General features: G+C 41.0%; 1 protein-coding gene across 2 annotated transcripts in view; it reads left to right on the top strand.

The window, feature by feature from the left end:
- Positions 1 to 23,407, top strand: part of LRP6 (LDL receptor related protein 6) — a 129,111-nt gene that overhangs the window by 37,890 nt on the left and 67,814 nt on the right. For both annotated transcript variants that reach the window (XM_065672505.1, XM_065672514.1), the window contains exon 3: positions 16,343 to 16,540. In XM_065672505.1, the coding sequence (XP_065528577.1) occupies positions 16,343 to 16,540 (198 nt within the window). The remainder of the gene's footprint in view (positions 1 to 16,342; positions 16,541 to 23,407) is intronic.

Consider the following 23,407-nt stretch of genomic DNA (forward strand, 5'->3'; position numbering starts at 1 on the left):
GGTTTTTTGCTGTGTTTTTTTTTTGGTGTTTTTTTTTTTTTTTGTAATTTCCAGAACTGGAGGTCCATATTATTACAATTAAATTCAGTTCAGAGAAAAGTAGTTAAACAGTAATTGTCAATAAAGCAAATAAAAGCTTTTGGTAAAATTGGATAACAAGCATGAAGGGATTACTGTTCGTGACTTACAACAAAAGAAAGTATTGTTATCTGAAGCAAACCACAGAGTGGACAGGCTAAATTGGACCTGATATGAAAGGAATAAATTAAATTTAGAGCAAAATACGATGTTTTTGGAACTGGACACAGTTGGAGAGTTTTCAGAAATTGTGGCAATTGGTATCAGAGTACACCCCTGATGCACGCAAACTACTGCGTAGCTGTAGCTTGCTGTTGAAGTACAGTTGTGCTGGTGGACTCTGTCATGATACTTCTTGAATTTCCTGTCAAAGCTACAGGAATCTGTTGTTCCTGACTTCTTTCATATAAATTATTTGGGCAATTTTGCCAAGATTGGAGTGTTATTCTGCACTGTATAGAATCATAGAATCATAGAATAGTTAGGGTTGGAAAGGACCTCAAGATCATCTAGTTCCAACCCCCCTGCCATAGGCAGGGACGCCTCACACTAAACCATCCCACCCAAGGCTTCATCCAACCTGGCCTTGAACACTGCCAGGGATGGAGCACTCACAACCTCCCTGGGCAACCGATTCCACTGCCTCACCACCCTCACAGGAAAGAATTTTCTCCTTATCTCCAATCTAAACTTCCCCTGTTTAAGTTTGAACCCGTTACCCCTTGTCCTGTCACTACCGTCCCTGACAAAGAGACCCTCACCAGCATCCCTATAGGCTCCCTTCAGATACTGGAAGGCTGCTATGAGGTCTCCACGCAGCCTTCTCTTCTCCAGGCTGAACAGCCCCAACTTTCTCAGCCTATCTTCATACGGGAGGTGCTCCAGTCCCCTGATCGTCCTCGTGGCCTTCCTCTGGACTTGTTCCAACAGTTCCATGTCCTTTTTATGTTGAGGACACCAGAACTGCACACAATGCTCCAGATGACGTCTCACGAGAGCAGAGTAGAGGGGCAGGATCACCTCCTTCGACCTGCTGGTCACGCTCCTTTTGATGCAGCCCAGAATACGGTTGGCTTTCTGGGCTGCGAGCGCACACTGCCAACCTGTGTTCATTTTCTCATTGACCAGCACCCCCAAGTCCTTCTGCGCAGGGCCGCTCTGAATCTCTTCTTTGCCCAGTCTGTAGCCATGCCTGGGGTTGCTCCAACCCAGATGTGGGACCTTGCACTTGTCATGGTTGAACTTCATAAGGTTGGCATCAGCCCACCTCACAAGCGTGTCAAGGTCCCTCTGGATGGCATCCCTTCCTTCCAGCGTATCAACCAAACCACACAGCTTGGTGTCATCGGCAAACTTGCTGAGGGCGCACTCAATCCCACTGTCCATGTCAGTGATGAAGATGTTAAACAAGACCCGGTCCCAACACCGATCCCTGAGGGACACCACTCGTTACTGGTCTCCAGCCGGACATCGAGCTAGTGACCACAACTCTTTGTGTGCAGCCATCCAGTCAGTTCTTTATCCACCGAGTGGTCCATCCATCAAATTGATATCTCTCCAATTTAGAGAGAAGGATGTGGTGTGTTCAAGACTCAACTTCTCCCTGTCTGGATTCCCAGCTGGTATTGCTTCTTCAGTATGTTGGTCTTAGGTCTCAGAAAAGATTATCATCAGCCACCAGCTTTTCTTCATGTGTGCTTTGCTGCACACAATGTTTTCATGTTCCCATGAGCTTTTCTGTGCTTCTGCTCCCTTGAAGCTCTTGCATCTAGTACACACTTCTGAAGTGTCAGTAACTGCTGTCATAGTTGTATGCACTTCTGAGTCAAGCTTATCTAAGGCTGACATCACCATGATCTAAACTTTTTGTGTACCCCTGTCTTGGGGATTGCTCCCTCCCCTTGTTACCTTGGTTTTGTTTATTTTCCCCTGTGTCCTCAGCTTCTGCTTTCATTCACCTGTTGGCCATGAACAAGAATTTAGAAGACTACCTCATGTGGGAGACAGGTCCTTTATCCATACCATGTTACTTGTGTGTCCTCTAGTACAGCGAATTTACTTGTTTGAAGCAATTGACATAAAACCTCAGTCTGCTGTCCAGTTTTGTTTTGTAATGTTTAAAATGTGTCAGGCTTTCAGTGGCATGTTTATATTTCAGAAGACAGCATGCTTCCTCCACTTACCTTGCTCAGTGTTCGGTGTGCTGTGTTCTCACAAACTGAGCTGCCCTGTCCTGCGGTTTGTGGGGGGAGCTCTAAAGGCACCTGCAGAGTGGCACAGAGGACTATGGCTTTCTATCTGTGTCCTGGGTTTAGCAGTAGCAGACATTTTTTCTCCTTCTTAGTAGCTGGTAACGTGGGGGAGAGCTTGTCCTGGTGAGAAAAGGACAGCTCAGATCGCAGTTGGCAGGATGGAAGTGTCGGAGATGGCTGGTGCAGCGCTGTGTTTCTGACTTTCGGCCTGGGAACAGCGCTGATAACACCGATGTTTTTAGTTACTGCTCAAATGTTTGGTCTGACCAAGGACTTTCTGAGCCTCATGCTCTGCCAGGGAGGAGTGAAAGCCGGGAGGAAGCAGGGACAGGACACCTGACCCAAGCTAGCCAAAGAGGTATTCCATACCACAGCACGTCATGCCCAGGATGTAACGGAGAGTGACCCGGAAGGGCTAGGGCACTGCAGGGTTGGACGAGGGATCGGTCGGTGCTCTATTGGACTGGGTGGGGTGAGTTATCAGTCGGCGGGTGGTGAGGTGTTGTGTTCTCTCTCCTTTTTATTTCCTTTATCATTATTATTATTGGCAGTAGCAGCAGTGATTTGTGTTATACCTTAGTTACTGGGCTGTTCTTATCTCAACCTGTGGGAGTTGCATTCTTTTGATTCTCCTCCCCATCCCTCTGGGAGCAGGGGTGGGGGCAAGAAGAGGAGGGTGGTGAGAGAGAGTCCGTGTGGCTGACTGGTTTTAAACCATGACACTCTATTAAAACAAATCTGGTAACAAAGTATTATGAAAGAAACATACAGGTAAGGGAACATCATAACACCAAGTTTAAAAGACAAAAAACTGCCAGCAGCTTCCAGGTGTGGTAGAAGTGGAGTTCCTTCTCACAAGCATCGCTTGCTCTTTTGTGATGGTGTGCATCACAGGTTTTAAGCGTTCTAGACCTGAACTTCTCAGTTTTCTCTCTGAACTTTCTCACGTTTTAGATTATTTCTTCCAAATATTATTCTTGAGTTAGCTGGAAATGTTAGGTTCCTGTTAAATGAAACAGTAAGTTTGGCCCTAGAGCAAAATCAAAACCAAAAATCAATTTACAACAATGATATGTACAAGCAGAAATGCCTTTTCATTGTTCTGCTGTGATCAGTAGCTGGTGGTGTTTCCAACAGGTTGTTTTGAAGGGTAAATTATAGTGCATGTATATTATGCTTATGAATGAACTAACCATCACTGCGTTGAGTACCCAGAAAATGACTAAAAACACAAATCTACCAGCACTATTATTTTTTCTCAACAAGCTGTCACTTGCTGGGTTTTCTTATTTCTTTTTATTTTTTTTCTTTAAAAGTCTTTAAGTGTAGGATAGCTGAGTAGTACACTGAAAGAAGCGCTTCTGAAACTTACCCTTTTCCCTCCGGCAACCTATGCCAGTTGCTCCTTCTGTGCTTCTTGGTTTCCATAAGCAGATTTCTCTCTCTGGCTCAGAGCAGTAGGCAGTTTTTCCCACCAGTACATCTTGGCCCTCACTGTGCTGAAGTTTAATGTTTTGCAACTCTTTATTTACTCTGTGCCTTTTTTTCTTCAGATTTTTAACAGATGAACTGTCGTGAGTGAAAACACAGCAACAAATATTATATATGATTAAATCACATTTTTAAAGTGGTCATTTTCTATTCCTGTATGGAAGATTTGGAAGTATTTCATAGCTGGACAAGAGAGACTGCCAGCTTCCTAATATAGCACAGCTGTATACTAGAAGGGTCTCTCACACCTAACAGTGAGTCTTTAAAGTGCTGGACTGTAAATTCACAATATATTTTGATGTAGAAAAGATGTCTATTTGTTTTTGAGGCTTCTTCTTATGCTTGTTTTACATGTATTAGCATATAATTTACTTTATATGCGGTTAGTGTTTTGTTTACCATGACAGCTGGTTTTGCAAGTAAAATACAAAGAACAATTTCATTGTTTTCTTAAAATGCTTCAAAATAGTTGTGTGAGTTTTTCTGTGAAACCACTCGAATTATTATCTTTTGCAAGAAAAGCTTTGAATTGGACAGATTTTGTTATGTTTGCGTGGTTTCTCCCCGCTTAATACCCTCTAGCGTTGCATTCTTCTGAATTGTGCCATGTAATGTTGGGTTTGGCTGGGTTTTGTTGAATGAGAAGTAAAACTTAAGTAAAACATCTGATTTTGAACAGAAGCTAACAGGGTTGGCCTAGGTGCACTCCTTGGGTGCCAGGCTAGATTTCTGCACTTCATTTTTCTCCTGTTGCCTTTTCACCAACGCTTCTTTTTCACCTCCTTGGAGGGTTTCTGAGTTGCATAAGAGCAAGCAGGTCTTCGCACTGCCTTCATCCCCTTGGACTAGCACAGCACAAGAAGATCCTCCAGGCTTCACAGAGCCTGGTCCAGATGATGTCTTCTGGACTGAGGAGTGCTAATCTTTTCTGTCTGGGCTGACAATAGCTGGCTGGCTTGAGACGCTTGAAGATTGTGTGTGTGCGAGATATAAGGGAAGAAAAAGGGACTTATTTTTCAGAGAGGAGTTGAAGTACATTCATTAGTGCAGAGGAAGGTAGCCAGCCAGTAGGTGAAAGGAGAGGAGTTGTTGGACCCTTCTGCATCAGTGACTCAGCTCTGCCTTCTGCACTGATGCAGGAGGGAGGTGCAAAAGTGAGAGCCCTCAGGTGCTGGGCCTCTGGCAAAAGGAACTGCAAACATAAACATCAGCTTAATCAGTATCCTATTTATTCGGCAGGAAAGCAACATCATTTAAATAAGCAAAATACTGCTGGAATCCTATTATCTGCATTTGTAAACTTCAGAGTTTTTCACCAAGAAAACCTTTTTTTTTTTTTTTTCTGATTTTGAAAACCTGTCATTTTAAATGAGATGTGCAATTTCTAAAGGCTGCTTCTTCGTAAGCAACCGTTCCCCACATTGTTCCTAAATAAATGTAGCTTTCCCTTTCCCAAAATGTTTATCAGTATATCCTTTTATCATTTCTGTAGTACTCATTTCCCACTCCGCCTCCCAACCACCAGCTGAGTTTCAAAACTTAAGTTTTATCCGGTTAAACTGTTCAAAATGGGTTCGTTTTCTTTCTCCGGATGCTGTAGTGAAAACAGGGAATGGCTTTGCTCTACTTGTTTGTAAACAGCCTATACTTTTAATTGTGTTTTAAACAGCATTTAGTATAATTATTTCAAATTGTGAGCTGATGGCAAATGATCAGCTATTTATTTATTTATTTATTTTTCTTCTTAACAATTCAGGGTAGAGCTGAAAGTTTTAAATTGACACTTTTGAGTGACTGGAAACACACTTGGGTTTCCTCCTCCTAGTGCAATAGTTTGGTGGGCATTTTCTTTGTACTTTGTTAGAAAGTGTCTTTTTAGTGAGGTCTGGCCTTGGGAGAAGGTTTGGGATTTTTTTCCTTACTTTTGATGCATCTTTGGCAGCAGTGATTTGTATGCAGTGTGTGTGGTTAATGACGGCTCTTACCAGAACAGCAGGTGAACTTGCAAAAGAAGTTTGTAGGGGCAACTGTTAGTGACTTGGATTTAAAGCTGTTTTAATTGTTTTTTAACTTCAGAATTTCAGGTGTGTAAATAGTAGAAGTGTAGTTGCTGTAGAATGCACGGCCACTTTTCCCTTAAAAGTTGAAACTGGGTACTTGATATTGAGCTGCTTAAGCTAGGAATAGAAAAGTAAAAGCGGTGTCACTACTTTTATTGCAAATTCTAACCCAGAAAAAGATAGAGTGAAGTCTCAGATTTCAGTTACTTGATAATAATGTTTTTGATGTAAAAATGAAGGGTGTTTGTTTCATCGAAGTGTGAAGCCTTTGGCTGGTATTCAGGTCGCGTTTAGGGATCCTTTCTGAATGCTCTGTGAAAGTATTCCTCCTTCTCAATAAAAGCCAAACCCGCCTCGGTTTGTGTGTCCAGAATTAGGGCTCTAACCAAATTTCTAGTGTAATGTGGCCCATCTCCTTATATATTGATTACACATGTCCCTTTACTTCTACTCTTTTTATCCTCCATAGAGCAATCCCCCTTCTCCTCACCCTCTCTCCCCCCCTTTTTTTTTGTTTATTTTTAGTGAACATCATGTGGCTTTTGATGGGGTAAAAATAAGACCTTATTTTTTGGTAATGTTGTGATATGGAAAGACTAATTGGTGCACGCTGCTTTCTTACAGGAGAGTGAGCGATTTAGTGAGTGTGTTGGATGATCAAAGTATAGAAGAAAAAACCCAGAAGTAGTCAAGGCAAATAAAGACATTCCAGAAAAGCTGAAATGCATGAATCACTTGCCTGTGTGTTCCTTGCTGAGGGCATCACATTGGTTTCTGTATGAACAAATTGATAAACAAATCACAAAGGACAGGAACTGCACTGAAAATGTACTGAACTCCTAAATGGCATTATGAATTCATTTAATAATAATAAAAAGAGGCTAAGGATTGATGGTTACTTATGAGTAAGCCTGAGTTATATACCAACCAATAGGATGGAAAACAATGAAGAAAAGAATTAGCGGAGTGCTGAAAATGTGATATGAAGGGTAGGAGCCAGCTTGATTTGGTAGAGCATTAAAGTTTATTAGGGTTTTTTGGAGGAGCTGGGGTCAGGAACACAGAAGTGATCCAGCTGGTAGTAGTGTAGTGGGGCAGAGGCTGAATAATAATGGGATATTTTACTGATGAAAGACTTGGAATGATAAGAAAATATCATGAAGGAAAAATTGCTGAAGGATCTCCTGATTCTGAGCATGCCGTTCGCTGATTTCAGTTGATGGGGAGATAGGGCATCTCCCTGATACTTTGTATTTTTTGGTTTTTTTGGGGAGGGTTGGCTGATTTCAGCTAATCTGTTTTCCTGATCCTGTCTGCCCATCCTGTCTTCTCATGTTTTAGTATGGGTACCCATTTGGTGGTATGGTGAGCTGCTTCAAGGGATTGATTGGGCCCCAACTTAATCCAGTGAAACAGAGAATAGGTCTTGGGCAGAAACTGTTACTGTTGTAAGCTGCATCTGCGTTAGGATAGTTATACCAGCATGTTCTGTTTAATGTGAGTATAGTCGATGTAGCTGTGTAGTACCCTGTGTGCAGTTCATAAGACAAAATCTTGCACAGCAGTGTACAGTAGGATGCATGGATTTGTGCTTGTAAGAAACGACCTAGAATGACAAATGGCAGATTTTTCTCTCTTTCCCTCAGACACTAGACAAAGAGATTGGGATGTGTCACTGTGCTCTCTTGCCGTGGAGAAGTAGGTGTGTTCATACGGTTTCAATTTAAGATACAAGCATAGGGAAAAACGTTTCTTCACTTCCTTTATTTGGGATGCACAAGGAGTTAGGCGTTCTCCCAGGTTTTTATTGAAAGATAAGAAGCAAGTTTGGTTATGATTTGAATTGAAAAGATTACTGAATTCTAAATTTCCGCTTACAAACTAAATATTTACAGTGCAAATGTTTGTATTTTTATTGTAAGCCCCTGTAAAGAAACAGATTATTTTCCATTGTACAAAGAAGTTTTATCTGGGAAAGGTGGTGAACAGTGATCCTACTGTTTTCTCACTGCTTTCTTCCGCCTGTAGTTTTAATGTAGCTAAATATTCTTTTATACTTGCTTTCAGCATTTTGTTTGGTTCACAGGTGTATAGAGCTGCACCTTTTAGTAGCATCTCAAAGAGCTGTTTGAAATGGGTGGTTCTGTGTACACGGGCTCCTCCGGGTGATGCTGAGCAAGTACGGCTTAAGGCACTGCCGGGGCAGACCTCTGTGATGCTCCTCAGCCCTGAAGAGCTACCCAGGGGCAGTGCTCAGTCTTGGCTCAGATTCTTTCCCAGCTTCTTGAGAGGCTGTGGCACAGTTGTTGGTTTGGTTTGTGTTTCTTGTTTGTGTGTGTGTTTATTGAAAGTCTGTCAAAACTGCCAGCTGGTTTACTTTCCTCTGCTAATTTCTTGTTATAGTTGAAGAGCCAAGGTAGGTTGGAAGGCAGGAATTTTCCTGCTGTTAATTTGTCCATCTCCTGATAGGTTAATTGGTGTTTTAGCTTTCTGTTGGCTTAGCTGCTGCTGAAAGTCTGTCTGAACTTCACAGGGTCTGGTGTATTACATCTGGAATGATTCTTGTGCAGAGGGCTGCCTGATGCCTTCCAAAGAACATTTGCATCTTGCTTCCATCTTGCACTCAACTAGGGTCTAGGGATGTGGTAAATAGATAGCAGAGAGGTGAAATTGTTTCTTTTCTATATTTTTTTGGCTTAAACTAGGAAAATTGTTGTTTCAAATACTTATTTTTAAGTGCTGCTAAACTGACAAGCTTTATTTCCTGCTTGCTCTAGGAGAAACCAGAAAATGGCATCTCTTTCATAACTGTGGAAGGCATGTTGTTAGACCTTTTGTGTCTGGAGATAGGAAAGGTTAATTTCAAAGTTCAGGGAGCAAGAGACCTTTCCACCTGCTCAAACAATTGAAATTCTGCCTTAGTGAGCATTCAGCAAAAATAGCCACTTCTTGTTTTTTAATGAGCCTCTTTCTCTTTTTCTGTGACTGAAAGGACAACCGTATGCATGTGACTGCAGTGCATCAGCACATGTTTGACGGTTAACTCAAACCTTACTTCCCATGGACTCTCAGCAATGTCTGGGTGAAAATGAGAAGCAGTCACTCAGCTGCATTTTTCTTGTCAGATTGCCCAGCATATTCTTTAGGCTGGAATACCTGAAAACAGACAGCATGGTGGCTGAGAAATGCTTTTGCATACTGAGTTGTTTCTTTCTGTTTATGAAATGCGAATATCATGAAGTTTGTGCTTCCATGTTGATTTCTTATGAATGACTTTCAGTGGTTTTGCTAAGGGATTCTTTTCAGGGCTTGTGCAAACCACCTTCAAAATCTAGCTTCATACTGTGTTGTTGGTACTGAGCTAGAAACCAAGCATCAGCTTCTGATCATTTAATCACAGAGTGGTCTTGTTTTCCAAAACTGGAGTCTTTTCATTTGTCCCTTATTTTAGAAATGAATTCCAAGAAAATGGAAGGTCTGGTGGTAATATTCTTTCTCCTGCTAGATAAGGTCCGAACAGGAGAGTAAACACAACTCTTAAGTGGAATTCCTTATATTGCCATACTGGTTACAGGTGCGTTGCCTGATGTATTACGGTAAATGCAGTCATTTGCATAGAAGTACCTTCATGAGGATAGCTTCTTCCTCTTGAGGGAACCAGTATATATTCCCAGAGTATACTGGGAAAAATACCTGTGTGCCTTATAAATTATGTGTTCCAGTAGACCTTTTTCTAGTGTATTGTAGGCATACACAGATGTGGAATATTGCACAGTGATTTCTGTTTCTTATCAGTCAAGTCTTTTGGCATCCCTGACAGATCAACTATGGAGGCTGCAGTTGTTCATCGTTACAGACCTTTGCTTCTGCACAAGTTTACTGCTTTGTTAGCAGCAGTGGCAGAATGAGATGCCTCTGTCACAGGTCATTGTATGAGAGTCACTGGACACTCATATCTAATTTTGATGGTCTTAATAAAAATGGCACTAATAATGTGGGCTGTGAAATGGAATAGCTGAGGTTCAAGGATCTGTTTCACCAGGATGCAGGGGATGGGGTTGGACAAGATGGGATGACCTGGGGGGAGTTAAAAAGGTACAGCTTGGTCCACTGGTGCCTGCTTGTCAAGCATTGTGAAGACATCTGGGTTGTTCAGTCGTTTGGAGGCACACTGATGCTTTTGAAGAGAGCAAAATAAAAAATGTTTGGTTTTCAGTGGAAGGAGTCTTGTTTTGTTGTTGTCCAGTGTATGTCACAATGGTTCTGAGGCAGCTGTGCCTAGCTGAAATGAAAAACTGCAGCTTTGTTTTGCCACCTGTGGGCTCCTAAAACCAGGAAGTTTAAGCAAGTAGATTCAGTGTGTTAGGATGTTAATAGCTCACTACTTCATTCACACCCATTCCCCATATAGCTGCTATTAGTATGTCCAAGAGTGATTTTGTAAAGGCAGCTGAAAAGCTGCATAGGGTAAGCTAATTCTCACTAAAAATGTGCATTGAATGCACTGAATGTTAATGTAAGAGCATAGTGTAGAGCAGCTCTGAAAATGACTTTCAGCTAATGTCTGTGCTTACTTACTGGCAGAGATAAGCTATTGTAAAAGAGTACTGTTCTCAGCTAGTTAAGAGCATCTTTTTTATCATGTTTATCTTGATTGCATCCTAAAGGGATATTTCTTCCTAACTTTTATGAAGAATTATCTCCATATTTAATTTGCTATGTACATTTTTGCTTCTCTTGGACGACTGAAAATATTTCCTGAATGTTGCAATCAGTTGAGAAGCTTTGTACTAAAACCTTCCCATGGTACTTTTAGTCCCCTTATTTGAAAATCAATTTTCTGTGTCATTCAAAGCTTATGTCCTCCTGGGTTGCAGTTTCCATCTCTCTCTGAACTTGCCTCAGGAAGCTTCTGTTAAGGATACGTGAAGGGTCTCTTGATTTGAATGTCTTTTCTTAAACTCCTGAAGAGCCATGAATGTTTCTTCTCCTCAAGAGCTATTTTCGATCACCAAACACATTTGTTGTGCATAGTTTTCCTGAACTACTCCAGTGCCTATCATTTAGCTTTGTAGTTCTTGGTTAGATGAGTGCCAGTGCTGCTAGTGCTAGAGTTGGAGCAGGCTGCATTTCCCAAGGACCACTGCAGAGCTGATGAGCTCCACAGGGGTTGCTGCACTTCTGAAACCTTTGCAGGCTCTGAAGTTGGCGGCTGTTTGCGTCCCTGTAGAGCTCAGTGGTTCTTAGGGGCTGAAAGGAGCATAATTACAAAGTTGGAGCAGTCACTGCGAAGGGCCTCACCAAATAATTGGCTGTCCCAATTAAGCAGCTGCTCTTCCCACTGAATAACATTAAGGAAGGTAAACGTTTGCCTGCCCTGTAAGGTGTCCCAATTAACAGCCTTAAAATCAGCTAAGTGTCGCGTGGGGTATCTCTGTTCAGTGAGTGAAGCATCTCGATGGGGGCTGGTGCTTTAATGACGCTCCTAGCAGGAGCCTGGTTTCGTGCGGGATAGCAGGGCTGAGAGAATCTGCATCAGTGCTGGGGACCGGCGCAGATCAGAAAGTTGCAAAGCTGATGGGTGCTGGCGATGAATTTCTCTCCCTCTGTGCATAGCTGTCGGAAGTCATTGCTAAATTATAGCATTTAATCTTGGCATTTGTACTTGGCAAGCTTTTTTCTAGGTATGTGGGATGTTCTGCTGTCAGCATGCCTAGACTTTATGAGTTTTTTAGAAAAGAAGCTCTTATTTATTATATTTGTTCATCACATAGAATGGAACCAAGAAATGCTGTTTCTTTCTTTTATTTTGCTGTGGCAAAACCTTTGATATGGGGCAAATCAAAACTGTGAAGCTGCTGCTATACAGTGCAAAGAAGCCTGTATCATTTCCTTTCATGAATCCCTAATGTTAAAATTACAAGCATGGATAGATAGAAATACACTTTGTTGTTGTTTTTCTGTTAGATTTTTATAACAGCTCACAACCACTTCCAGAGTCTGCTAGTAAAGTCTGACAAGTGTGGCATTTAACAGCATGGAGAAAATACATCAGGTGAAAAAGAATGAAACAGGTCAAAATATTAAGGTTATTTGATTAAAACCCAAGTGCTTTAAAATAAAGTGGTTAATTATTTAAAATAAAAAGAACAGGAAGACTGGATTAACACACTAAGTTTTCATCAGCTGTGGTATTATTTATTACTAGGTTGAAGAGAGATTTGGCTCTATGGGTTGATTTGGTACTAAAGTAAAGGTCTTCCTGCTAATTCAGGTACACCTGCTAGGTATGAAAGTGTGCCGTTGACTTGGCAGTGCTGGTGTAATGATTGGACTTGATGATCTTAAAGGTCTTTTCCAACTGAGTTGATTCTGTGATTCTGTGTGAGTTTAAAAATTCCTAGGCCTACGGGGTTTGCAGTTTTGATGTTTGATTGTGTTGCTGCAGTACAGCTTCTCCATGCTAGTTTTAAGCTGCTTGCAAAAATGAGCTTGGATGAAGTAACTGGTACGTAAAGTACAGTAGCGAGGTCTGGGCTCGTGGTTCCCATTGCTGACCCTGGTGGGGATGGCCGTCAGCAGGAGTCAATAACAGGCAGCTGGGCAGGTCCAGAGCTCTAGCACCGGCCTGTCCTGGCTGTGACTGCCTGGAATAAGAGCCAAAGTTAAGAAGCATGAGAAGGCATTCCTGTTTCTGGACCCAGGCAGGGTTGCTGAGGTCAGTCACAGCATAGAATCATAGAATCACAGAATGGTTTAGGTTGGAAAGGACCTGAACGTCATCCAGTTCCAACCCCCCTGCCATGGGCAGGGACACCCCACACTAGACCATGTCACCCAAGACTCTGTCCAGCCTGGCCTTGAACACTGCCAGGGATGGAGCACTCACAACCTCCCTGGGCAACCCATTCCAGTGCCTCAGCACCCTTACAGTAAAGAATTTCTTCCTTATATCTAACCTGAACTTCCCCTGTTTAAGTTTGAACCCGTTACCCCTTGTCCTATTGCTGCAATCCCTGATGAAGAGTCCCTCTCCAGCATCCCTATAGGACCCCTTCAGGTACTGGAAGGCTGCTATGAGGTCTCCATGCAGCTTCTATTCTCCAGCATGTCTGTGTATTGTCTGATGGATTTTACAGATTTGGGAGTGCCTAGCATGGAGCTCAGTTCTGTGCTTGTACTGCTGTACAGTAAACATGCTGCATGCATTTTTTTTCCCTCTTAAAATTCAACAGGTGGTGTACAATTTTTTTTATTATTATTATTTTATTTTTTTTTTTTAATTTTTTTTTTCTTCTGGGCTGGAGTTAAAATCTTAATTCCTGGATTTAAATTTTATAGCAAGGTATAATAAGTACATGAGAACAGAGGAAAAATGGAACAGTACTCTTCTGGTGGCGTCTGAACGCCATAATTTAGCACAAGGCGTTCCTTTTTGCTTAATATTTTGCTCTGTCCTGTGGGCTTTGGTGGTGCCCTTTGTTTATATTTTGTAACGGAAATAATTAAATGTGTTTTAAGAAAATGGGGAGGAAGGAGAATGACCCTTATCTTGACTGTATGGCTGGCACACCACTGCGCAGTACGTCTGCATGTTGTAACATCTTCCTTTCTGTATGGTCGCCGGATGGATGACTTACCAACAGTTATATAATGAAACAAGAATCTGTAAGCCTTCCAGAAAGGAGGAACCAGCAGACATATGTGAGCAGTTTGGTACCTCCTGGGAGAGAGGGATCTGAGCTCTCTGCAGAAAAATCTATAGAAAGACCTCTGCCATAGTGGGAGCGATGTTTGTCTGTCTGGACCCTCAATTCCCTCAGATGTCAGCCAGGTCTCCCTCTTAGTAGTTGCAGTTAACTTCCCATCTCCTCCTGCTCCTATATGCTGTACTTGCTCAACTGTTGCAGGAAAAGGCCTAAGTGCACTTAGTTAGAAGGTATCTGTTGTTGGCATGACGCTGGTTGAGGCAGCTGTAGAAGCCTACACCCTATGTGCAAGTGGCAGTGTTCATGGAGCTGTGTCCTGGAATCTGCTTGGGCTGATGACTGATTTTTAGCTCAGATCTGTTCCTCGAATCCAGTTTCCTCCATAGCCATATAGGCCCTGTACTGGAAGCAAGGGCGATCTGCAAGAAGTTGCTTAAAAGCAACTTGTTGCCAAAAGAAATGGTCTTTAAGCTATAACCTGCATTACTTTTTGCAGCAATGAAAAGCCCAGCTTCCTAAGTGAAGCACAACCCTTGATGCCATTGGCTGAAGCATGGCTGGTTCCAAAGATTTTTAATGGAGACATTAAAACCTGTCTTCATAAAGGCTTTCAAGCAAGGTGAAGGAAAACAAACAGGTGATAGTGGAAAAAAACTATTGGAGAAAGCGAGCAGAGGTCACTGGAGTTGATTGGAAATGTTACCGAATCTTAAAGCCAGTTCTGTGTGCATGTGTGCTCCTCTGACAAATGAAGCGGGGATGTTTTTGTGAAGTCTGGGAAGGCTTTTCTTTGTTACCAAGCTACCCTTACCTGTTTTTTGCTTGGGTAATTGCGGTGTACATAAGAGGTGAGAGGGAGACAGGGAAGAAGATGAGGCTGTACAGCAACTAATGAGCTGTTTCAGCCTGAAAAATCGGTCTAGGAGGGTGGCCAGAGCCTTGGAACCTATTAACCTTGGTGAAGTATTTGAAAATGTAGGACCTGACAGCTGGGGCAAGAAGGGTCTTCTTAAAAAGCCCAAACAATCTTTCTCTCTTTTCTTGCACACATGTTTGCTGATGGAATGCTGCCTGACTTTTTTAACTTTTCCATTTTCTTACTGCATAGCTTGACCAGGTGACTCGCTGCTGTGCTACTCATCTGCAAATTCCTTGGCTTTTTTATCTTCTTCCTCATGGAAACCCAGTTTCTCTGTAGCACTTGTTTATGTCTACAGAAATCCCAAATGTTTTCTTCAGATACTTGTGCTCTCTGTTTAAGGCAGACACATTCTTCTGTGGAGAATGACTCACTTGGGATTGAATAGGGCAATATTTGTGTTAATCAGCTGCATTTCTGTCCGCAGATAGAGCTGTGTGTTAAAACAAACACGCTGTAGACATGAATTAAGGGGGGAAATATGACATGGAATTTCCTGACTTTTTTAAATAATAATAAAAAAAAATAAATCTTTGCCAAGAATAACTTCATGTGCAAATGTTTCTTAAATGTGTTGCACATTTGTTTTTCTTTAAAGGATGGGTGGCCAGGCCTCTTCACATGTGGGCACCATATAGTGACATATTGTAATTGTGTGGGGATCTGGGTTAGTTTAAAGGCTTCAGATCTTTCCTAATCTGGATTGTTTTGACTGAGCTAGGCTAGGGAGCACAGAGACAAGCAGGTATGCTGACAGATGTCATAAGGTTATGAGAAGCAATTTAGAACAGTAGTCTTCTTATCTGTCCCAGCTGCGGCAACAAAACAGAGCAAGCACCATGGACATACTTTGTCTGATCTGTTTATCTGTTACTTCTGTTTAGTTATGCGTTCTGTTAACAACCCACTAAAGGAAATCCATTTTCTCCCACCTGCAGAAGGAAGACAAATATTCTTGCCCCCTACTAGTCTCCAGCCATAATAAAGGGGTTTCCCTTGGTTTGCCTCAGTCCTAAATGCAACTAGGTAACTTCCTTCCCCCCAGCACTTGCTCTATAATGTTTAAACATGTGCTGGTATCATAGCATCACAGAATGGTTTGAGTTGGAAAAAACCTTAAGATAATTTAGTTCCAAGCCCCCTGCCATGGCCAGGGACACCTCAAACTAGACCATGTTGCTTAAGGCAAATGAATATGCTAACATCATTTGAAACTTGCTTCCTCAGTCTTAAAAGACATTGCAGAGTGTTTTGCCTGCTCACTGAGTGTGAACTGTGCTTCTAAACATGTTGATGTAGCTGCCTGTCTCTAAATTTCTCTTGGGGAAAAAAGGACATGAATTGGTCTTCCATAAAATCCACTTTATTGCCTTGCATGGAACTGCTGTGTCTGCTATAATTCCACACGCCTTGTTTGTTTCCCCCAGTGGCCTGACCCATGTTAAAGAGGCTGTTGTACTTCTGTGATAGTCTGTAATATCTGTTTTCACTGTTTAATGTTGAATTCTGAGATGATTGTCAATACCATTTGGATATCCCCAACATCCTCACTTGACCCAAGGAAAGAAAGACACATGTAGGAGCATAACATGACATAGCACTGTGGGTTTGCCCTAAGCTGGTTTTCTGCAGCATTTTTTTAAAGTAACTTTGTTCTGTTGTGTTTCACAGGCCGTGTATACATGTATACCTTACCAAGTAGAACATAGCTCCACAGACTGCAGAACAGAGAGCCCCTTTGCCTGTACTGAAAGTTATAGTCAGTGTTCCAGCTGTAGACTTATACATGATTGCTGTCTTTTTTTGTCTTTTCTCTTTTTAAAATTATTATAGGTTCATGTATTGGACAGACTGGGGAGAAGTGCCAAAGATAGAACGTGCTGGGATGGATGGTTCAAGTCGCTCCATTATAGTTAACACGGACATATATTGGCCAAATGGACTGACGCTGGATTATGAAGAACAGAAACTTTACTGGGCAGATGCTAAACTGAATTTCATCCATAGATCAAATCTGGATGGAAGTCATAGGTAAGAAGTTTTTGTTTGATGTACGTAAAGTGGTGCTTTTCTTAGAAGGTGAAGTTGTGTTGCAAGCAACTGTCATGTTAGCACTTGCAAAAATTTAAGCAGACTAGTGCTATCAGAAACTTATACCCTTCACCATCCTCCCCTTTCAGGCACTGTGAAGCTGAATGTGTTCTTCTCTTTGGGGAATCCTGTGACTCACAAAGTCTTTTCTCAGGATTAGTCCCATAAAAAAAAAAATAAATCCTTGAATCCTGTTCTTAATTGTGTAAGATTGTATAGCAAAATTGTCCCTTTTCAATAGGTATTTTGTTGTTATGGTATTCATAAATGTAGAAAACAATCTGGAAAAAATGGATCGTCATATACTAGTGTTTCGATTTCATTAATCTTAAGGTTGGGAAATTAGTGAAAAACAGTCTTTACAGAGAACTATGCTAAAATGACTATTTAACAGTTTTTTAGTGATGATGTAATTATTTTTGATCCAGTCATGGCTACTTCTTGATTAAGGGAATAACTGGCACTTTGTATGTATGCATTTATCCCTAATTTGGATGATGACCCTCTTCACTGAATGAGAGAGCTTTGACAAGTACTGTTTGCACACACAAATGAATCACAGTTAGCTTGTGCCCAAGGTATATAGGGATACAGTGTTTTGAGGTGGCTGTTTGCAAATTTTTGTGATGTTTCAGCAGGTTCATCTGGGCATGAAGTACCTTTTCTTATGTTCTTCATCCTGATCGTTTGGGGACTTATCCCTTCTTTCACCACAAATGTTAGTTTGGCACTAAAAATCAATCATTTTGGTAAGATGGGTGTTTTCTGTAGACTCATGAGTGGGAACACAGGCAGCATGCATACAACATGTCCACTGTCTTCTCATGGTATTTATTTTGAATGCCACGCTTTCTTGTAACACTGGTTTGAAAGGTTAGGTAATTTTCTCTTAAATTCTGCTTGTTAAAAGACCAGAAGTTCATGCAGTATTTTTGTAACGGCGTTTGATCATAGAAAGTAGCAGAAGTTGAATGCAGTTTTAAATTTGTGTCTTTGGATATAAATACTAAAAGTAGCTTTGTTAATTCAAAACACGGAGGTATGGGTATCTATTTAGAACTAATCCTTCATTTGCTATTTCTTTCATAAGAAAGAAAACTTAGTAATACCAAAAAAAAAAAGAGAGGAATATTTTGAAGTGATGCTTTCTTTAAAAATGACTACTGATATCATTACACCTAAAATGTACTACAGTGGCTTTGTCCAACAGGATAATTTGGTAGCTTGTTTTCTTCTTGGGTCAACCCTTTTTGTGCTCTACTATTTATATGAGAGGGAAAGACCCACCTTAGTATGACAACAAACTACTGGAGTCTGGCTGATGCTCTTCCAGGAAGAGAGTGTGTGTCGGGTGCTGTGTTAAATGGTGCAGTAGCACCTCTGGAAAATGATGCAGGATGTAGAGATGGGTTGGGTCTTTTTTCTAATGCTAATTGCTTGAAAAGTGTCCAGTGATTAAAAATTGACACCCCGACCACCCAAATCTCTTTTTCTGCTTTTCCCATGGAGCACAAATCTGCCTGTCTTATCTAATGTCTCCAGTCTTTCTGGCTGCAGAGCCACTTCGGTATTTCCTGCTGGCACCACTGCATTTTCAATCTTCTTTTTCTACAGACTTCTTAGTGATTCTCCCCTTATTGGTGGTCTGTTGCACAGTAGTGTAAATATGCTTGAGTTTGTATTTTGTTTTTATTTTAATGGTGTTTAGCTGCTGGTCTGCCTTTGGTTAACATGCAAATGATTCATTCTAGAGAAGAGGCTGTGAAGGTGCTGATATTTCTTGGTGTCAGAGGCTGACCAAACTTTTCTGTCTACATAAAGCTGCATCTAACAGCTGTCTTGTGACACGAAAGTCAAGTCACCTGGGTCCTAGCAGGTACCTCATTCCAGAATAAATTCTCTGGAATTGGTGAAACCTGTACACAAGTAATCTGGAATTTTTATTTTTCTATTTTTCAGATCTACTAATTCTTTCTTACATTGTCATTAAAAACTTAGCAATTAGTCTAATACTTTAAAGTTGTTGGGCTTATTTTTTAAACTGATACTAAAATGTATCAGAAATATTTATGGCAGTGTCCTAATACGTGACCATTTGAGGGGAGAAATTGTCTTTAGATGGGAAAGCACATATGACTTCCCTTAAGCACTCAGAAGCACACACCACTTCTAACAGCACCTGTTTTTCCCTAGGCGTGTGAGAAAGTTCTGAAGATTCAGAAAATAGTCAACATCTGTATCCAGGCATTTTTGGTTTGTTTTTTATTCTTTGCAATTACATCATTGAGAGAGGAGAAAAGAAAAAAACAGAATTGCAGAAGTTAAGCTGTTCTACAGTGGGGTTTTATGTATTTTTTTTCTCTGCTGTGACCTCTTAGCCTCTGCCTGTCTTAAGAAAAAAGATCTGGGGCCGTCTAACGGCATTCTTTTTGTGTTAAATACTGTCTGTCAGTTATTCAGCAAATTCGCCTTTCTCAATGTGAAATTTTACAGCTGTATTCTGTACTCTCTTGATCATTTTAATAATCTTTTTCAATAACTGATTTTCTAGTACTAAAAATAAGCAAAGGCAATTTCTAATTCTGCAGAAGAAACAAAAACCCTTGGTCTTCCTTTTAAGTGAAAAAAAAAAAAACAACCAACAAACCCAAGCATACATAGCCTTCAGTCTTTTCTCCTAGTTATCCCCACCCCCCAAAAAACCCTAAAAATCAACATATTTTTCTGTAAATGGTAACGCTAATAACATCTGGGGTTGGAAGTCTTTTGACTTCTCCTCCTCAGCAGCAGTCTGTCTGGCTGCTCTGTATATTCCTATGCCTGATGCACACAAACCCCCACCCTGTTTTTTTCCCCTCCCTCCAGCTTGGCATACCTCAAATGCACCCACAGCTTCTCATATTCCTTCACCTGGTGTTACCCTGCCTGTGCCCGCTGCACATTCCCTGCTGGGTCTGGCAGCTCAACAAATTGTTCCTGGGCAGCTTATTTCAGCTGCTCCTCTTATCAGGTGGGTCAAATACACCAGGTTTAGGGTCTTGTGTCTTCACATCCATGCATTTGTTAAGGAAAACTTGTGAAAAGTAAAAATAAAAATCTTTTTGTGATCCTTGCTTTCCTGGATGGTTGGCCAAGAGGTGCGACATGCATTGGGTATGGAGTTGGAGGAGATGGATGCGGAACACACAGACCCAGTATGATCAGATAGCTTTGTTTCCGTGTGGAAAGATGACACTGTGTGATTAGGCCAATTTTTTTCCACCACCACCACCTTTTAAAATCCCTTTTCAAGAGTAATTTTCCCTAAAGGTTAAGAAAGGGGGAGGGACAAGATCATTGTCATTAAGTGCATAATCTAACTTTAAACAGACTTTTTGGCTTATTTAGAAACTGCTAATTTTAGTGAATTGTTCTTGATATTTAGGCCATTCTTCTAATGCTGTTTTATATTTAGAAAATAAGTTTGTTTTTTATTTTTGTTGCTATTGAAATATCTCTTGATTAAAACAGATATTGTTGTGACATGTTACTAGTTTTTCTGGTGCTTTACCAGCTGTCAACATGTATTGGAAAATATTTATGCTTCTGGAACTGGAGCTATCAAAGAAATTAAAAAGAAATGGAATTACATAAAGACATATAGCTTCGTAAATATACTATATTCTAGAACTAAATGATTCTGGTACCTCTTAGCAGAGGAAGCAAATAAGTAAAGATTTGATTTGTCAAGTTGTTTAGTGTTGCATAACATGAGGTGGGAAAGAGTCTGTAGCGGATAAATGACTGTAAAAGTTTCATGTAAGGCAGGATGGCATGCCTTTTAATTGCTTTGGGGGAAGTGAGAAATATTTAACAGGAACTAACATCTTTATATCAAAAAGAATTTCACAGAGTTCAAAAAAAATGTTTTTGTGGCTTGGATGGTGAGAGAGAATACGGTGCAAATAGCGAAATATTTTAATTCGTGTCTCTGCCGGTAATAAAGTTTTGAGGTTCAGACCTCAGTGGTCTCAAACTTGGAAGGAGTGCAAGGGAAATATTCTTGGCATATTTCTAAATCTGTGAGCAATCCATAACTTTTTTGTCCTTTTATTCCTGCAGCCTCACTATCACATCTCTACACCTGGCACTACGCAAGAATTAAAATTTAAAGATTTATATGTCAGAGAAGGACATTGATATGCATGGGATGCTTTGCTTCTCGCTTGCAGGGGTGTGGAGAGTGGAAGAGTACAGTAGACAGGTGGGAGGAATATGCAGGGGGAGAAAGAAAGGAAGCATTGGTTGTATTATTATTATTATTATTATTATCATTATTTCTTTGTCACCTCTTTGGACAGGACTCAGATAAGCTCCCTTTGGACTTGATGAGCCTCTGCATCAAAACTAGTAAGCAGCATGACAACGCTGGCAGTAGCACTCAGTAAATATGTGCTAGAGTTGTAAATTCATGAGAGAACCTCTACAACAGATTTTACAGGGATGATGGATCATTCCTTACCTGCTAGCCCTGGGACTTATTAGCCCTAGCTACTCCACTGATGGGCTCATTAGAATCAAGAGGAAGAGCACAGAAGTTGATGACTAATGCCCTTGGTTTGCCAGCAAGAGAAAGGAACGAACAGTTTTTTCGTGTCAGAATGTAATAATTAAAAAACCAAATTGGTGCACAGAAGAGATGGTTTGGGTTTTTCACAGCTCTCGCTCTGCTCTTATCAGAGTGAACAGTTGCTTTTTGTGGGACTAATTAAACAAAACTGAATTGCAGACAGCTCTCCTGTGAGTAGAGTACCCAAGATAGGTTGGCCTGCTAAGGCAGCTCTTGAATTAATTTTCTTTTCCTTTACCCTGCAGCAGCAGTTCTAATTAATAAGTTAACACGTTACTGGCTGAAGGGAAATGCACTTACAAGGTCCCCCAGGAAGTGTTTGTGCTAATGAGATGGGTTTTGAGGCCACTGTAAGAAAACATACTTTTAGCAACTGTCAGAAAGCTGGGAAGCTCTTGCGAGGAGGTGAATGTCTTGAGTCTGCACTTGAGCATTGATTTTTCTAGTTTCTGTTTTCAAGCATCAGCTCATGTCTATCTGCCAGGTGATTAGTTGCAGATTTGATGCAACACTAAAAGTACTGTGTCCCTGCATTTAGAAGAGTTTCTTTTTCATTATTTGCATGTCATGTGTACAATGTATGACGTTACGTAGGTATTTTTATTAGGTATAAAATACCGCATTCTGTGTGTATCTTTGTACTTTTGTGAGATAAAGATGCCTAACACCCTCAAGCAGTGAAGAGGAGCCAGTCTGTGGTGAAAAGCCTGCTTCAGTACATCACCAACACATTACAGGCTGGTGCAGTAGACGAATAGTGCCCTAATTAAAACTGCTAGAGAATCCTGCATAAGCAGAATTAATTAGATTACTTGGACACAGAGCCAGGGTGAATTTTTTGGTTCTTCCCCAAGGTGCTTCTGAAATAAAATGCAGGGAAGATGGAGCTTCAAAACATTTGTAGTTGACTGCATGTGATACACATACTCAGTGACTATAGCTAGAGTCAGATCTGTGCATATTTCTAGGCTTAAAAACACATAGTATGGGGTGATTAGCCCAGGTGGATCAATGGAGCAGCTCAGCGATACTGTTTCTCAGACCTGAGGTGGCAAACGCAGAATTTGATCAGGATCACAGCCCTCGTGAAAGCAAAGGAAGAGCAACTTTGGTTAGGATGCATGTAGACCAGTCTGCAGTCAGTGGATAGATATACTGGTGTGTGTCCTCCTAAACTTATCTCCTCCTGCTGGCTTCCCAGTCTCCTCCCCTCTTGCCAGAGGCCTGTCATCTGCACTGCCAAGCCTGATGGTGTTTCCCTGAAAAATGACCTGCAGAGTGACTTCATTTTGCAGCCACCATTTTACTTCCAATTGACTTTCTCAGACTTCCAGTGAAGGTGGGATTTGAAATGTCATTTCTAGACCTGGTACTTGTTCCATATACTTTCTGGAAACACATGATAATTGTGGCTTCAAGAAGTGGCAAAAGAGATTTTTAAAAGCCAGCATGATATCCCACAAATCGTGTTTCCTGTTTAGTTAGGCAATTAGAACCAGGCTTGTATTCTGATAGGAATATTTGAACAAGCATTCATGATGAAAATCCAGCTTAGTTTTCCAAGTTTGTTTGCAAGTATTTTTGTTAGGTTGGCAGGAGAGGAAACTTCGTAAGCTTCTTAGGGGACTGCAGCTCCCTGCCTTCCTTGGGCATCCTTGATGTGGTGTTACATGGTTGTCTGTTGGTCTTCCATCCTTCTTCATGTGATGGTGTGTGTAAGTGCTGTGGCCACTTGGTAATATTTTGTATTGTCACAAGTCAAAGCTTGGTAATTGTTGCAACTTCCTGAATGTTCAGGCATTAAGTAATCTGTAGATAGATGGAGAGAGACATTTTGTGTGAAGTATTCTAATTTGCTTCATGTGAGCCTGTTACATGCTTTCTTTAACATGATGAGCACTAAAAGCAAGGTTTGGAAGATGGGTCTTTACATTTTTTAATCCCTCATGAAGGAAGATGTGATGATAATCGCCACATAGCAACTTTCTGGTTTTGTTTTTCTTACACCAAGAGGAAAAGAAAAATAGGTCTGATAAGAATGTAGCCCTCAGGTATCTTTAACTGGAAATTGATCTGGTGTAGCATAAGAAGAAAAATAAATTAAAATTCAGTAAATGCAGATACAAACATCCCTTAAAGACTTTTTCAACAATGTATAGATAATCAGAGAGCTAGCTACATCTGGTTGGTATGAATTT

The sequence above is a fragment of the Lathamus discolor genome, chromosome 1 (genome assembly GCF_037157495.1).
Source record: "Lathamus discolor isolate bLatDis1 chromosome 1, bLatDis1.hap1, whole genome shotgun sequence".
NCBI classification, from domain to species: domain Eukaryota; kingdom Metazoa; phylum Chordata; class Aves; order Psittaciformes; family Psittacidae; genus Lathamus; species Lathamus discolor.